General features: G+C 38.8%; 1 protein-coding gene across 7 annotated transcripts in view; it reads left to right on the top strand.

Annotated features, from left to right (window-relative positions):
• NOVA1 (NOVA alternative splicing regulator 1) overlaps positions 1–16,986 on the top strand; it is a 229,776-nt gene that overhangs the window by 210,190 nt on the left and 2,600 nt on the right. For all 7 annotated transcript variants that reach the window (XM_037900525.2, XM_037900527.2, XM_037900528.2 and 4 more), the window contains one exon: positions 15,815–16,986. This exon is cut by the window's right edge and continues 2,600 nt beyond it. In XM_037900525.2, coding sequence (XP_037756453.1) covers positions 15,815–16,819 — 1,005 coding nt within the window. In that variant the 3' untranslated portion in view covers positions 16,820–16,986. The remainder of the gene's footprint in view (positions 1–15,814) is intronic.

The raw sequence follows: 16,986 nt of genomic DNA, 5'->3' as shown, positions 1-16,986 counted from the left end.
GATTGAGCTCTGTCTTGCAAACAAGCAGTGTTTTACTATAAAAATTTACAATTCAGAGTTAACCTCCACCCTGTGAACCTGATGCTTCATGGATGTGACATCATACTCATAAATTAGTCTTTAATTGGCGAAATTAAGCCCTTCTTTAAAATGGAACCGCCACCTGCTCTTAGATACAATTAGTCTTTATTACTTCTAATTATTTTTTTTTCAATTAAAAAGAAAAAAATATTATGAACAGTATTGAAATCTGCAGTCAACAAGCATTTGTAAAGAGAAAAATATTTTAAAAGCATAATTTAGAGCTGCCGGTTTCCTCACTTTTTATCAGTGCTTGGAGACAGATGTTTTTCATTTTGTGTTTTAAAATGATTGTTTTCAAAATGACGTTATCAGAGCTATGGTTCCTAAAGGACTAAGCGCTAACAAGAACATCTGCATCAGAATACAAGAAAATTGAAATCCATTACAGCAGAAAAAATAGTGGTGGGGTAGTAGGAATAGAGGTCAAGGCAACAGATGAAGGTAAATACATGTCTTTAAAAGGAAAAAGGAAAGGAAACCTATAGAAGCCGTGAATTCCGAAAATGAATCTGATGACTCTGCCTTTACTCTTTTGGAGTTATATTTTTAAAGTTAGATGCACATAAATAATTACACATCTGTCTTAGGTGTATAAATGCCTGTTGCATGTGTGCAAATGTATGTGTATATGAACAGTTGGTGCAAATCGCCGTTTTACCATGTGCCCATATACACTAGCTGAGCAGCTAACCACAGGTATTTACATGCATATAATAGCAACACTTCAATAACTGTGCACACCTGGCTTTCATCGTTCTTGCCCACAATTCAAAAATCCTCACCATTTCTTTGTTTTTATGTTTTATTTTTACTCAGTTTCCCTTTCCTGAAATATGGCTACATAGATCCCCATTTTTGGAGGAACATAGCCCCAAAAGTGTGGATCTGTGGAGACTATATATTTGGAGAATTTTTGTTCAGTGGTATGTATTTGTAATTTTCCTCACTGGGCTAGCTTTAATGGGATACACATTTCCGTTTCGTGAGGCTCCTGAGGAGAATGCAGTCATCTACTCTCATTCCAGCCTACTTGTAACTGCGCTTTTTACCTATCAGGGAGGTTGGCTTTTACCACTGGCCCACCTAACACTCACCAACTCTTCTGTTGCATTTTTGGGGAAGGGATATCACAACCTCTTTCATGCCTTTGATCTTATAAGCAAATAGTTACTAATTTCTGGCACTACCTCCGCCAATGTCAGGAGTTCTGTTTTTCTCTCTTAGAAGCCTTTCAGTTATCACCACAGTTCCATAACCCAGTTCAGGTTGTGTTGATTCAATGAACATTTCATTGCCAGTTTACAAAAATAAAGTGAACAAAAGTAATAAAATTAAAGGTGACTGCAAATACAATTGCGCTTAAACAAATACAATGGTAAGTACTAGGTTGTCCTGTAACTTAGTTACAAAGTACTGAAATATTTTCCTAGACCAACATTCTGGTATTATTAGCTTGTTTTGCTCTCTGACCCTTGTCAGAGAGCACCATGACAGCCTCTGAGAGAAAATATTCACAGAGTGTCTCTGAGAGGAGACCCTCATCACATCAACATGTCAAAAGTCTCTGTTACCATTATGGGTTTATGTAGTCCTCTAGTCCAATCAAAGGTGGTTATTATACTTGGGAGACATGCATTCATTAGTGAAACTGCATTCCTTTTCTAATATAGATTCTGCCAGTTAACTTTTTTTTAACCTTAAGAGGTATGGATATTGAGCTATTGTTTCTTTAACTGTCCCATTCCTCTTTCATTAATGACATCTTTGAGATAGGTCTTTGTTGACACATTGTGTAGTTCCTACTAGATAAACTTCCCATTCTAACAGTTAAGCAGACGATAAGACAATTGTCTGTTCTGTTACTGCCCCTTTGCACTGCCAAAATGATGTAAGGGATCTTAAAGCTAGCAGAGGCAGCCATTGGAAAAGATCCTCAAGATAGGGGAAGTCCCCACATGCTGTAGAACCAACAGTTGCTCTACACAGCCTTCGTCACAGCCAGTGACATAGGTGCTGTATGGGGACTGTGGCCAAATTTCTGCTGCACTGCAGCTATTCTGAGCTGTGTGAATAACCCTAGGGAGATGGGGAGAGCCAGATGTAGTTCAGAACAGAAACCAGGCTGCTCTAACTTATGCACAAAGGTAGCTTACAGTCAGATTCGCATCCCGTCACTTCGTCATTCTTATACTTAGTGGAGCTTGGCAGAACAGAGAATACAATCAGAAATTCTGTATGTTGAGTATTGTATATATTATTAGACAACCTTATCGACCTAATACAAAACCATAATTGTTCATCTAGATACAGCAGTTTAACTTCCTACCCTCCAGACTTGTCATATTTTTCACAATGCTCATATGAATATAATGCAATAATGAATTTGTCTTTCACCATCATTTACTCTGTGTGTGTGTGTGTGTAAACAAGCACTCTGTCAAATAAGTCATATTTAACAAAATTCCTTCCCTTCATTACAAGTATCACTTAGATTGAGGGGGGTGGGGACTGTTCTGTTTACTACATATGTGCTGCAAGAGTAATTTTCAGAGGCAGAGATGGAGTAACTCTAACACTGAATCAACGTAACTCTATAACAGAGAGACACTCTTGTTCCATAGAACTCTTCTTCGGAAGCTTTTCATTTGTTTTATTTCATGAACATACTTATCCATTAGGTTGTTTTGGCTGTGACTTTCTAATACTTGGCTTTAGTTTAGTGCAAATAGAGTAGGACAATATACTTGTCCTGTGTAGGGAAACATTTTTGCTGTTTTTGTTTTGTTTACTTTATTTTTTTCATGCACCTTTTAGAATCATATAAGTTGTGGGATGATGATGTCCTTTTATTATTTTGTTCTTGAGTTGTTCCTTGGATGTGAATATGCCATACCTATTTTCCCACACAAATAAGCAAGTGATAGTCATGTGTTGTGTTATGGTGGTAGTTCTTCCCTTTCCTCCAAGCTTGTCTATTAGAGCTATCTTCTGTGAGAGAGCAGTAATTAGGAGTTTAATTTTTCTGGTATTGCATACCTACTGGGAGGGAGTTAGTATCTCTTCTGAGAGAGTTAGATCTTAGTGCCTCTTTTAAATTGTTCAACTACAATCATATTAGTGTTACTTCTGAAGAAAGATGGGAGCTTACTTAAAGAAATTAAGAATTCATGAAAGTGTTTCTATTCATTTTACTCTTTGTAAACCCTTTTTCAGAATGTGGTGCCTACCTGTGACAGTATCCTTCATTCTCACATGAACTGTGTTGGTTTCAGTGCACTTATATGAGGAGGAAATAAGCTTTTGCCCATGCACAGACGAGTCGCTTCTCTGGTCAATGGTTCACAGGTTGACTGTTGATGTTACACATTTGTTGAGAACAAGGGAACGCGGCTTCAGTTCTAAACTGGCAGAAAAGGTCATGGCCAGGAGTTTCAAAAAAAGGTGCCAAAAGTTAGACTGGTGAGTGCATTTTTAATGGACTGAGTACATGGTCTGGTTTTCAAAAGTGCTGAACATTCAGCAGGCTACTTGTATTTAGAGTTCTAAATATGTACCTAGAAGTCTAACTTTAGGCCCCATTTTTGAAAATCACAGCTCATGACTATTTAAAAATAGACAAGGATACTGGCTAAAGATGGTAGGGAATCCTGGAAAAAAAGAGCCCAGTTTCAATAAGATCATCATCTACCTTCCTAATTGAGAATCCAACTGTAAACGTCAGATCCTACCATGACCTAACACCCAGATGCTGATCACTATCCCAGGGATGTAATTAAATCTTGTACAGAGAGAGACTGAGTCCTTACATGAACCACATCAGCACCAGATGAAAAGGCTGATTCTCTTTCATCCAAACCACAGCGGAGCTGAGAAGTTGCACTAGCTCCATACTACTTTTGTCACTCCAGGGAGACTGTTCTAACCCCCCATTTTATAGTAATGGCCCCAAAGTTGCAATCTTATTATGGGAAAGAAAAACTAGCCTAGCAACTACACTACAGTAAAAGAAAGTATATAGTAGATAACAGATATGCCCAGTATAGTTAAATATTTAAATTACATTGAGGCTGTATTGCATATATTAAAGATTTGTATATACTCAGATAAAATCAGTCTAGAGAAATAGTGGATCAGTGTGAATAAATACTAAAATAATATTTTTGTTTTCAGAATCTTTTTCTTTTCTCCATCAGCATAGTGTTGCCTTTTTCTTTTTTTAATCTTGCCCTTCTTAGAGAAAAATATGTCCCTCAGATTACCATGTCCCAAGGGGAGACCATAGCAAAACCTAAATGTACATCAAAAAGACAAAGAGATTGTCTTCCTAGCATTTCAGGGTTGAAATTTCACTGCTTTGAAAATGTTAGTTTCAGGTTGAGCTCACTAGGAGACTCTCACCAATGTCCTCTGCCTCAAAGAAATAACTGGGAAGAACAGTTGAATGATGAATTGATCAAACACTTCAAGGAGTCCAAGGGAGCTTTAACTCAATGTAGTTCTCTACAGAAGCTCTTCTGCTCCTGAGGTCAAGTATTTCAAGTGAGGTAGTATTAGATAATCTGTGTGGCAACACTTGGCAGAAAAATTTGTCTTCTCTGCTAGGACAATAAATAATGAGAGTATAGGAAGTCTCCCTTGATTGTTACTAGAGAGACAGTTGATGAAAGAGTGCATTCCAAAATAATTAGCATAGAAAATAACTAAAAAACGCAAATACTTCTGTATAACTGTTAGTAAATGTTGACTTTTAAATGGCAAATACTGAAATTTTCTCAAGATGGGAATGACATTTTATTCTGCTAGTTTTATGAAAGTCACTGGACTTGATCTTGAAGAATCAATGCAGTCTTCTCCATTCCTGAAGTCGATATTGCTCCTGAGTTCAGGTTATCTGAGAAAATGTATGAGCTATTTATAACTTCACATTAACTACATTTTCTTATGGTCTATTCAAGTTTGTTATCCCATGATGCTTTTTCAATTGTTTGCCATAGTTTTCTAATATAAGCCTCAGGCATGATAAGAAACATTATAAAAATATAGATAGCAATGCCAGTGAAAACCCATGGAAATTTGCAGGTATAGAACTATTAATGTTACTATTTTTCAGGAGATGGAAATCAATAAGCAACCTGATCAGCTGGGCTGTGTCCTATGGAATTCCATAAGAATATTTTGTTTGCAATCGCTCTTACATTTCCTGTGCACTTTTGGGGAACTATAGGCTGGTTAGTCTGTGTATGGGAAAGAGCCACTTTTTTCTACAATCTGCCTAGCCACAAGAAGCTCTCAGTGAGCTGTGCTCCACAGCACAATGAAGCCAACCCCCTCCATGTTCTCCCCAACTCCTCCTCCTCCTCCACACTTTAGAGTGAATTTAAATGATTCTGTTCCATCTGGGGACCTTCACAGCCTTGGGGGACATAGCACCGGATTTGCCCCAGGTTGTGTAGGCTTTATTATATGAATTGTATGTTTTGATTCTGCTATGTACTGTACATTATGGATATGATGAAAAATATCTTGTAAGATTAGCTGTAGCAAGGAGACTTCTACGCACTGTACTAGAGCTGTTTGTACTTGAGATATTGATCAGTGTCCACAGAGCAGGGTGGAGCTATTGAATATGAACTTAAGCCTTATTTTTGTGTCTTCATTTTATGTATTAACTTCATATCATATTTCCTAAAGGTATTTATTTATCTTCTATGGGTCATTTTTAAATATTAAAAACAAATCGCTTGTTCATTTTTTCCTGTCCCTAATGATGTTGTTAATAAATGATTTGTCATGAGATACACATTAACCCAGGAGACTTTATTATTACAGGTTTAACAACACAAGCTTTCATTACCTGACTGATAAAGAGCAATAAATGAATTCTTAGTGCTGTTTTAATAAGATTTTTTATATAATATTTTTTAACAGAATGGTTATGTCACCATGAGTAATATCCTGGTGTCTGTAAAGAAAAATATGTTTAAATCCTTTTTAAAAGTTAGCTTTCAATACTGACAAGCTTTTACTCTATGGAAGCTAACAAAAAGCTCTCGCTGAAAGCAATGTTCATTTTAGTAGGATTTAATAGGATAATTTTTAAAATATTTTGACAATAAAAATAAGATGTAGTTTGGAGTGTCATTCAAAAATGCTATTGTTTAGCCAACAGTACTGAAGGAGGAAATTTGTAATGCATTTTTAGGATGTCTTGCAGGTCGGGTGACCAGACATCCCAATAAAATCGGGACTGTCCAGATATTGAACTCTGTCCCACGTCCCGAACTATTTACGATCGGGATGCCATTTGTCCCAGTATTGTAGGGTTGCCAAGCCTCTGATTGGTGTGGGGCTGGCAAGCTCCCTACCTACCTGGCTCCGCACAGCTCCCCAGAAGTGCACATCGCCCTCTGGGTCCTAGGCGCAGGGACAGTGAGGGGGACTCTGCGTGCTGCCCCCTCCATGAGCATTGGCTCCGCAGCTCCCATTGGCCAGGAACTGCGGCCAATGGGAGCTGTGATGGTGGCGCCTGCCGGCAAGGCAGCACACAGAGCCACCTAGCCACACCTCCGCCTAGGACCCAGAGGGAAATGTTGCCACTTCTGGGGAACTGCCTGAGGTAAGCGCACCCCAAACCCCAGCCCTGAGCCCCCTCCTGCACCCAAACTCCCTCCCGGAGTCAGCACCCTGAACCCCTCCTCCCGTGCCCCAACTTACTGCCCCAGCCATGAGACCCTCCCTTGCAGCCAGGGCTGGAGCCGGGTCCGTGTGACCCCACACGCAGCTTGCAGTGGGGGCCACAGCTGGGGCTGTGTGACCCCACGGCATGCACTGAGAGTCAGGGCCGTGCGCCCCTGAGTTGCAGCTGGGGCTGGAGCCAGGGTTGTGCGACCCCGACCCGCGGCATGCAATGGAAGCTGGAGCCAGAGCCCTGCAGCATGTGGCGGGGGCTGGAGCCGGGACCCTGCGCCCTCCGACCCACAGCATGCGGCTGGCAGTAAGCTGGGACCCTGCGCCCCCTGACCCATGGCATGGGGCTGAGGCTGGAGCCGGGGCCACGTGCCCTCAACCCGCGGCAGGAGTCGGGCCTCGCAGCTTGCAGGGGGAGCTGGACCCGGAGACTGGAGCCGGGCTGTGTGCACCCCCTTGCAGCTTCCTAGGGCTGTGCACCTCCCTCCCCTATAGTTCCAGTGGGGGATGTGACCCTGTGGCTACCCCTCCCGCAGCATGTGTCCCAATATTTTATTCTTGTGATCTAGTCACCCTACTTGCAGGTCTTCTACACACCCAATTTCTAGTCAGCTTCAGTAAGAGTCACGTGCTCCTTAACCAACTGCAGGTTTTTCATCTCAATGAAATTTAAATGTAATAATTTCTTCTTATAATTTTAAACATTCAGGGGTTTTAAAAGCATATAAACATATATTTAGCCATCTGTTTACTAGAGTTAATGGTGATAAATAGACCATCTTTTATGTTCTGTTCTGTTTTTTAACATGCCGTTTTTTAATATGCGTTTTGTACTTAACTTGAAAATTCCTATTGTACTTGAAGGCCTACATTTTCAGCACTGCTATGACTGCTTTAATTCTTACTCATAGACTTTAAGGTAGGCAGGGACCATTAAGATCATCTAGTCTGATATCCTGCATAACATAGGCCATAGAATTTCACCCAGTGATGCCTGCATCAAGCCCAATAACTTCTGGTTGAACTAGAGCATATCATTTAGAAAGACTTTGTGTCGCTCTGGTGCCACAAAGCAGCCATAAAGCTAATGGATCCAGCTCTTTAAGGATTCTTTTGGGCAGTGCAGAATTAGCGCAATAGCTCTAAACCAAATTCTTTGCAACTGAACTTGTTTCAGGAAAAGGGAGCAAGGCTGTGGCATTGCTTTGAACCAGGGGCAGCTGGGCATAATTCTGGGACCAAACCAGCACCCAAAGGCCTTGAAAATGCTGGGAAATCATCAAGCTGTTTGAAATCCATCTTTATCCTACCTTCCATTAGCTCCCAGTACAGCTCAGCCAGACCAAAGAATCTGAATCACAGTATTTCTTTAAAAAGTATAAATAATCTTTTTGAAAATGAAATCTCACATTTATTTTGCTACTACAAATGTAAAACAGTTCCCAAAGTTTGCTAACAATATTTGTATTTTGTAATACTGAATTAAATGAATTACACTTTAAATTAATATTTATAGGTAAATATAAAGTACAAACAGGGTAACATATTTTGTTCATATGTAGGAGAGCTGCTAAAATAGTTTATCTATTCAGGGACATACCCAGTCCCCCTCTTGCATGCTCACTGAGGTTCCACAGCACAAGGGATTTGAATAGGACATGGGGAGACACACAGTAGGTGTGCACTCTATGATTGGCAGCGAGCCCCAAACAGTAAAAGGAGGGCAACAGGTGGCGGTACAAGGGATCTGCTACTGCACAGATCTTCCTCTCCATCTCCTGTGTGGGGGACAAATTTAATTACCTGATGTAGGCAATAGTAGCTTCCATGGAATAGGTCTGCTGCGCTTGGGGATGATGATTCCTTCCCCACTCCTCTGAGTATCATTCAATTACTAAGATATCTAATTAGACCTGGTGCTAGGAATTGGGGCTCAGAGTTAAGGTCAAATACGGATCCCATCAAAGTCAGTAGGAGTTTTGCTAATGAATTAGATAGGACTTGGATTTGGCCTTTAAAGATTTTATTTTATTTTATTTCATTGCCAGATCATTGCATGGTTTCTTTTTTTTTAAGCAATTCCAGTAATAATATTATCTTATATTTACATCATGTCCTTCAACCAAAGCATCTCAAATTACTGGACTTTATAAACAGTAAACATTCAGTCATTTGTGAAATACAGCCATATCTGAGCACATTGGTGGCAACAGTTTGTGCCCCACTATACAACAAAATAGAGCAAGAAATAAAGAACTGAAACTGTATGGTGATTTTAGAAAGGCAGCATGAAATTATTTTGAATTCAGCCAGATGACTGAGACTAACACCACAGCTCTTACTAAAAGTGCCATAAGATCTTTACTGACCACAGCAGTTAGGATTTCAGTTTTACATTTCTTCTGAAAGATGTTTCATCTGAATGACAGCTTAGTATGTGTGAATGATTAATTCACTACACACACTATAGGTTCTGAAACAATGTGAAAATCCATGTTTATGTGCTCTTGTATAATTCAGTAAGTAACCAGCACATTTTTTCTTTTTTAATTATAAAAAAGTGAGACGTGTAAAGGAAGCTACTCAAAATACATTAACACTCCTCTACAAGTGTAATTTGAAACTCATGAAACATTAATACATGAAGTAGGTAATGTTGTTTTTATGTTTCACAGAAAAAAGAAAAAGGAAGAGATGTGACATTTCCTTGTATGTTATTAAAACGATGTATCGTGGAGAATTCAGTTTCTTCCTCTCTTCCACTCAGAAACTTTTGATTTATGTTAATACAAGGAAGAAGGACCTAAACAGGAACTCCTCACTTAAAGTCATCCCGGTTAACATTGTTTCGTTGCTGATCAATTAGGGAACATGCTAGTTTAAAGTTGTGCAATGCTTCCTTCTGATGTCGTTTGGAAGCCGCCTGCTTTGTCCACTGCTTGCAGGAAGAGCAGCCTGTTGCAGCTAGCTGGTGGGGGCTTGGAACCAGGGTGGACTGGCAGCCCCCCTATCAGCTTCCCACTCCCCTAAGTTCCCTGTGCATCAGCTGCTCAGCGGGCTATCACTTGCCGGCAGTTTAGCTATCCCTCCCCCCACTGCCATGTGTTGTTCCTGCCCTCTGCCTTGGAGCTGCTCGCTGAGACCCCTGCTTGCTGTGCGTGGCGGGGGGGGAGGCTAATGTCAGGGTGTCCTCCTCCCCCATGCTCCTGCACCCCGCTTACCCCATCTTCCATAGAGCAGGGGGGACACATGGACAGAGGGAGCTGCTGCCTTAGGCTGCAGCTGCATTCTGGTCTCAGCTTGCTGATCTAATTAACAAGGCAGAATACTTCTGACCCCACTCTGCATACTTAAAGGGGAAACGCACATCTCTATCTCTCAAACACCCACAGGGTGTGTGTCTCTGTCTCTGTCTGCCCTCCCTCCTTTCCTGTTGCCTTGTAGAGTGTGAGAGTTAACCCTTGAGTTCGTCATTTAGCAGTAAGGCATTCCCTGGGAGATATCTGACCCTCTGACTCCTCCACCTCAACCAAGCTTCACAATCATCATTGCTGTGTACCTGCATTAAATTGTTTGTTTAAAACTTATACTGTGTGTGTGTGTGGATATATTTTTGTCTGGTGAAAAAAATTTCCCTGGAACCTAACCCCCTCATTTACATTAAGTCTTATGGGGAAATCGGATTCACTTAACGTAGTTTCACTTAAAGTCGCATTTTTCAGGAACATAATTACAACGTTAAGTAAGGAGTTCCTGTACATAGAATTTTTGTGCTATTTTTCATTATACCTTGGAAAGATAGATTTGTCAATGGCTAAATACTTCCAAGAAGAGTGTGACCATATGTATAATTGAGCAGAGACAGAATTCCTATTATTCTCCTGTGAAAGAAAAGTCAGTGTTCAGGTGCTGAAAATGGGGAGAAGTGTCAGAAGTGCAATGAGCCAGACCTCTCAAATGGTCAAGGCCCAAATGTGGGACACGGTGGGTGACAAAGACCCAAAATGAGGGACAACAAAACAATTATTCATGCAGGAAACTTAAAACACTAAGGATTCTTTCCTTTAGTATAAATAACTCTTCCCCTAACCTCAGTTCTGAGTCTTCATTTCTGATGCAAATAAATTTTCAACAATAAAAGTAGACACCAACTTTTGTGGAAAATTGGTAACTTTGGTGCTAAAATGAAAGACCTGCCTTGAGAAGTATAGGTTCAGCTGAATGGAGGATTAGCACCTGGGACTGACTGGGCCCTGAAGATCATGGGTGGGGGAGGAGCCAGCTTAGGCTGGTTGGAACAGCTTGGGACATTTGTAGATGTAAATATTGCCCTGCTGTATCTGCAACACTGTACTGGTGCATGGGAACAAAGTTATATTTAGTACAAAAAGACTAGTCTAGTTTCATTGTCAAGCTGACTTAAGTACTAATAGTAAATATGGAGCATAATGAGAAAAAGTGAAATAGATCTATAAAATTCCTTTATTATGTTATAGTAATCTAAGATGATTGTAACACAGGAAAGACATTTTTATATGCTGTGTACCATTTTTACTGAATTGGTGTCCTTCATCAGTCAGGGGTGTGAAAAATCCAAACCCCTGATTGATGTAGTTATGGCATCCCAGAGTAGGTAGCATGCAGCCCCTTTCCACCCTGGGAGAAATCTCGTAGATCCATGATAGCAGTGCATTCAACGTGCAATCAGAGTAGCTAGAGTGAGTGAGCCCTGCCAGGGTGTCTAGTAGTCCCAGGTAAAGTAAGTTAGTTAAAATGAAGACAATGTGGAATTGTGGTGGGGTAAATGGGGCAGAGTCAAGATGGAGTTCTGAGTGGTTAAAATAGAACTGGTGAGCGTGGCAGACAGAGAAATTAGATAGAGGTAGAATTTGGAGATCAAAATGCAAATAGATCAGTGTGAAATAGTTTTTTTTTAAGGGAAGAAATATGCATTTATTTTGGGGAGGAAAGAGGTGGAATTGTTTCAGGGTGGGAGGAGAGAGGTAAAATGAGAGAATAACAGATTGCAATTACCTGAAGTGTATAAACGTCAAAGAAGGAGAAAAGGAGTACTTGTGGCACCTTAGAGACTAACAAATTTATTTAAGCATAAGCTTTCGTGAGCTACAGCTCACTTCATCGGAAAGCTTATGCTCAAATAAATTTGTTAATCTCTAAGGTGCCACAAGTACTTCTTTTCTTTTTGCGGATATAGACTAACACGGCTGCTACTCTGAAAGAAGGAGAGGAATTATTAGGAGAGATTCAGGGTGTGGGTTATAACTAAAGTAATGGGATGAAACTAAGACAAAAAACTATATTGAATAGCCGGAAAAAACATCTTGACAATTAGATGTATTAGGTTATTAAATAATTTCCATAAAGAAATCCCATTACTTGGGACTTTTATAACTTGAGAGGACAAAACTGAAGAAAAGAATCCCATGTCAGCAGGGAGATGAAAAGTTATTTTGTTATATTAAAACTGAATTTTGGCATAATTTGGAGTTTTCTTTAAAACTTTCATTTAGAATAGCCTTTAGACAATATTAGATGTGTTTTTAAATGTGTTTATACATCCAAACAAAATTTATTCCTCATTGGGATTATAATAGTAAATCCAATTTTTGAAGGGATCATCATTTAAAGAAGAGTTAATAATGAGAACATGTAATTCACTATTTCTAAAAGAATGTGATACTTAATAGAACGTGTTTTCTATTTCAGTAGGTAGAAAATGTATAATAATGTATAGAATCCAATAGTGACCACATTTCTTCTCCAAAAATAAATGGTAATAATTTGTGTATTAAGTTTGTATTTTTAAGAATTGTTGACTATTTATCTTCAACATTTAAAAATACTTATGGTGATGTTTCTTATTGTCAATGACTATGGTGCTTTTATTGGAGAACTGAAGTTGTGGTTTTGCACTAAAAAGTGACTATAAAGTTGACACCTTTTTACTCAGCAGATCTGCTCTCTTTGTGTATTTAGAGTCATATCTAATTACTTACATGATTACATTATTATTGTTTTTTTACTACTGACAGTCCTGCAGATCAAACATAACAATGGGAGAGTGAACTGGATTTTGCATGTGACAAGAATAGTTCAATTAAATACCTAATACAGAATACTTATGCAACCCCACTGACTTCAAATTATGTGCTGTGTTTCATCTGTGCAACTCCACTTAAGGCCAATAGGTTGCACATTTGTAACTGGGGGCAAAATTCTGCCTCCAGAGCCTTTAATGTTGGTGATGAGGCACTCTCCAAAATGAACTCATTTTGGCTTTCAGATTCCATGCTGAGTTTGCAGGGCTGGCATTTATTTAAAAAAATGTGTAAACTGAAATTTTTATATGAAATCAGTGAGACACAATAGATATGAAGCCCCACAATGCAGTTTTAAGGTAGATCCTACCTGCCAAGTCATCTTTTAGAGTAGCAGTGAAAAAAGTACTTCGGAGGATGCCTGTAGATGGACTGAAACTCAAATTTTTTAAATTAAACTCATATTGAATGATTTTTAATTAACTAAAAATGTCATTGGATTAAATAGACATATATGGGGGGGGGAAAGGTTATCTTGTGAGAGTTCATGTGCCTTGCTTATGAAAAATGTAAAAAAGGACTTTACTAAACCATGTGACTTTACTTAGATGTTGTGTGTGCAAATGGTAAAACACTCACAATTGAATCATGATAATAAAATGTACCCAGTCAAAATTAACTGGTTAGAATTGACCGTAAGAATCTAACCTTCAAAAGTGCATAGGTAGGATCTGAGTCTGACTTCTGTATTTAAGTGAGACACCCACTGATTCTAGTGGAATTTCTGATAAGTACCAGCCCAAAAAGGTTCAAAATGAGCTTTAGTATGATGGGGTTTGTTCTTTTTTTAAATCAGCTAAATCAGTATGTCTTTCGGTCTTCCAACTAGGCTTTTATACTGCACCCATCACCATGGTATCTCACTGACTTGCCTGCTTGGCTATAATGGCACAATGTGCCTAAGGCTGACAAGTCACAGGTCCCGCAAACCCCCAAAGGAGCTTAGCGTTGCATATACCATTGGGGTCAGGTAAGGTTTTTTTCAGTATGTGGCACAAAACCATAGACCTTCAAAATATATACTAAAATAAATGCCACATTATTGAGTCGTCTTGGCTGATTCCATGTTCCCTGAAGAGCTGATAACTTTGCATTTCCAAAGATGTAAACAAAAACAGATAGGAAGGTTTCAGCTAAAATACTTAGCAATTATTTAGTATTTTTATCTCTAGATCTCAGATAACTTGTATGTGAGTATTTTTATCCACATTTTATAGATGGAGAAACTGATCAATAGAGATGTTAAGTGGTTTGACCAAGTTCACACTGTATGTCAGTGACAATTTGGAATATAACCAAGGTCTCCTGATCGTGTGCCATGGACTCCTTGATATTTAGGTCTTGGAGCACAGAACTGCACTTAGCTCATTATTAATAAATAAGAACCTTATGCTTTTATTTCTTTAATTTTATATAACGTCTTTTGGTAATGATGAAATGTAACTGAAATGTCAGAGATTAAAAACTTCAAATTAGATGCAAAACAATTCAAACATTAAAATCTTTTATTTTAGATTGCTGTTTTGAATTTGCATATTTTATTAAATGGAAAATATTAATCATTCTCCATTTTTTAAATGTATCATACTTTTAAAGATTTGGCTGACACGCTCAGCATACAGAACTGAGGTGACTAGTATTTTATTAAAACCTAAAACAAATGGATGGGTAAACTAGAACAAGCTTATTTTCTAGGGAAGACATTTTATCTGCAAGTTAGCCTCTTGAAATTAGAATAATAAGATGGTAATGTCAAAACAATGAAAATCATTTTAATTTTTTTTATATTTACATGTTTTTATTGTTGCTGATATTGAAATGACAGTTTTTGGTAAAAATAATTTCAAAACCGAAAACTATTATCCGCAACTTTCTACTACACATAACTTTCATGTATGAATGAGTGGATATCAGTATGCCAGTGTATATGGAGGTTTGTGCAGAGAAGTTGTGTTAACAGAGTATTATAAGACATATGGTATACTAAAAGATCAAAAATATTTTTAAAGAAATGTATATTGCAAACAAATGTGAGAAAAATCACCTGTACGCTATGTTGAATATTTAATTCTTTGGGCCTGATTCTCTACTCACAAAATGTGAATTGGAAGTTAGTCTACTGCAGTTAATAACATTATACCAGTGTAAAACTTGTTTAAATGAGAGGAAAAATCTGTCCTTTTAGGGAAATGCTCCTCACTGAAAACATTTCAGCAGAGGTAATAAAACATGTAAAAATGACACATCCTATTAATTAAACAAATTTTACCTTTAGAGTGCTCCCTTCTCTGATGGTGCTACATTTGCATAAGATGAATAACATTTTATCTTTATCATAATATATTTCTATATACTGGCGAGAGTGAAAGTTTGAGCTATTAATTTCATGTCACATTTGGAGCTAAGCACATCATCCAACCATTCCTTGCTATATTTGTTTTTGCCAAGTGCTTTTATTTTTTTATTATTATTTTATAAGTTATAAGGCAAAAGGTGATTTTAGACCAGTTGTATGAAGGAAGTTAATCTTCTACTTTAATCTGGAAGGGAAAGATACAGGATGAATATGTTCAGTTTGATACAATATTAAACATTCTTTCGCCACTAGCATAGCATCTGTTTAACTCTTTTGGCCTGAACTGTGCTAAGCTAAAGGTAAAACATTCTGTGGAAGAATTATAAATACGATTTTTTATTATTCCCCTCGCTATCCCTTCTGTTGTACATTTGTAACTGACATAAAGCATTACAAAATGTGGTGAGCTACACTTTTTTTTGTACTCATGAACTTTTATCTTTCTTAAAAAAAAAAAAAGTGTTAACAAATTTGCTTCATTTTTCCTGCCTGTTATAGGGTAGCGAATTATGATCGTATTTATGCACAAAGCAGAAGTATTATTTATATATATTTTTTTTAATTACAGGTAAAGATTATAGTTCCCAACAGCACAGCAGGTCTGATAATAGGGAAGGGAGGTGCTACAGTGAAGGCTATAATGGAGCAGTCAGGGGCTTGGGTGCAGCTTTCTCAGAAACCTGATGGGATCAACTTGCAAGAGAGGGTTGTCACTGTGAGTGGAGAACCTGAACAAAACCGAAAAGCTGTTGAACTTATCATCCAGAAGATACAAGAGGATCCACAGAGTGGCAGCTGTCTCAATATCAGTTATGCCAATGTCACAGGTCCAGTGGCCAATTCCAATCCAACCGGATCTCCTTATGCAAACACTGCTGAAGTGTTACCAACAGCTGCAGCTGCTGCAGGGCTATTAGGACATGCTAACCTTGCTGGAGTGGCAGCCTTTCCAGCAGTTTTATCTGGCTTTACAGGGAATGACCTGGTGGCCATCACCTCTGCACTTAATACATTAGCCAGCTATGGATATAATCTCAATACATTAGGTTTAGGCCTAAGTCAGGCAGCAGCTACAGGGGCTTTGGCTGCAGCAGCTGCCAGTGCCAACCCAGCAGCAGCAGCAGCCAATTTATTGGCCACCTATGCGAGTGAAGCCTCAGCCAGTGGCAGCACAGCTGGTGGTACGGCGGGGACATTTGCATTAGGTAGCCTGGCTGCTGCTACTGCTGCAACCAATGGATATTTTGGAGCTGCTTCTCCCCTAGCTGCCAGTGCCATCCTAGGGACAGAAAAATCCACAGATGGATCAAAGGATGTAGTTGAAATAGCAGTGCCAGAAAACTTAGTTGGTGCAATTCTTGGAAAAGGAGGGAAAACATTAGTTGAATACCAGGAGTTGACTGGTGCAAGGATACAGATCTCCAAAAAAGGAGAATTCGTTCCTGGCACAAGAAATCGCAAGGTAACCATTACTGGAACACCAGCTGCAACCCAGGCCGCACAGTATTTAATTACACAACGGATCACATATGAGCAAGGAGTTCGGGCTGCCAATCCACAAAAAGTGGGTTGAGTGCCCTTGTTAAACATGAGATTGTTTTAACCCCTCCTTACCCTATTTTCAAGAAGGATGTACTGTACTTTGCAGAAGTGAAGTTTTTCTGTTATTAATATATAATTATGCAAATGAATGCGACTATGTTGACAATGTGTATATGTAAATATAATGTGTTTTACCAG

Source organism: Chelonia mydas, chromosome 6 (genome assembly GCF_015237465.2).
Source record: "Chelonia mydas isolate rCheMyd1 chromosome 6, rCheMyd1.pri.v2, whole genome shotgun sequence".
Lineage (NCBI taxonomy): Eukaryota > Metazoa > Chordata > Testudines > Cheloniidae > Chelonia > Chelonia mydas.
The sequence above is the reverse complement of the archived record's forward strand: the minus strand, read 5'-3'. Positions and strand labels throughout refer to the sequence as shown.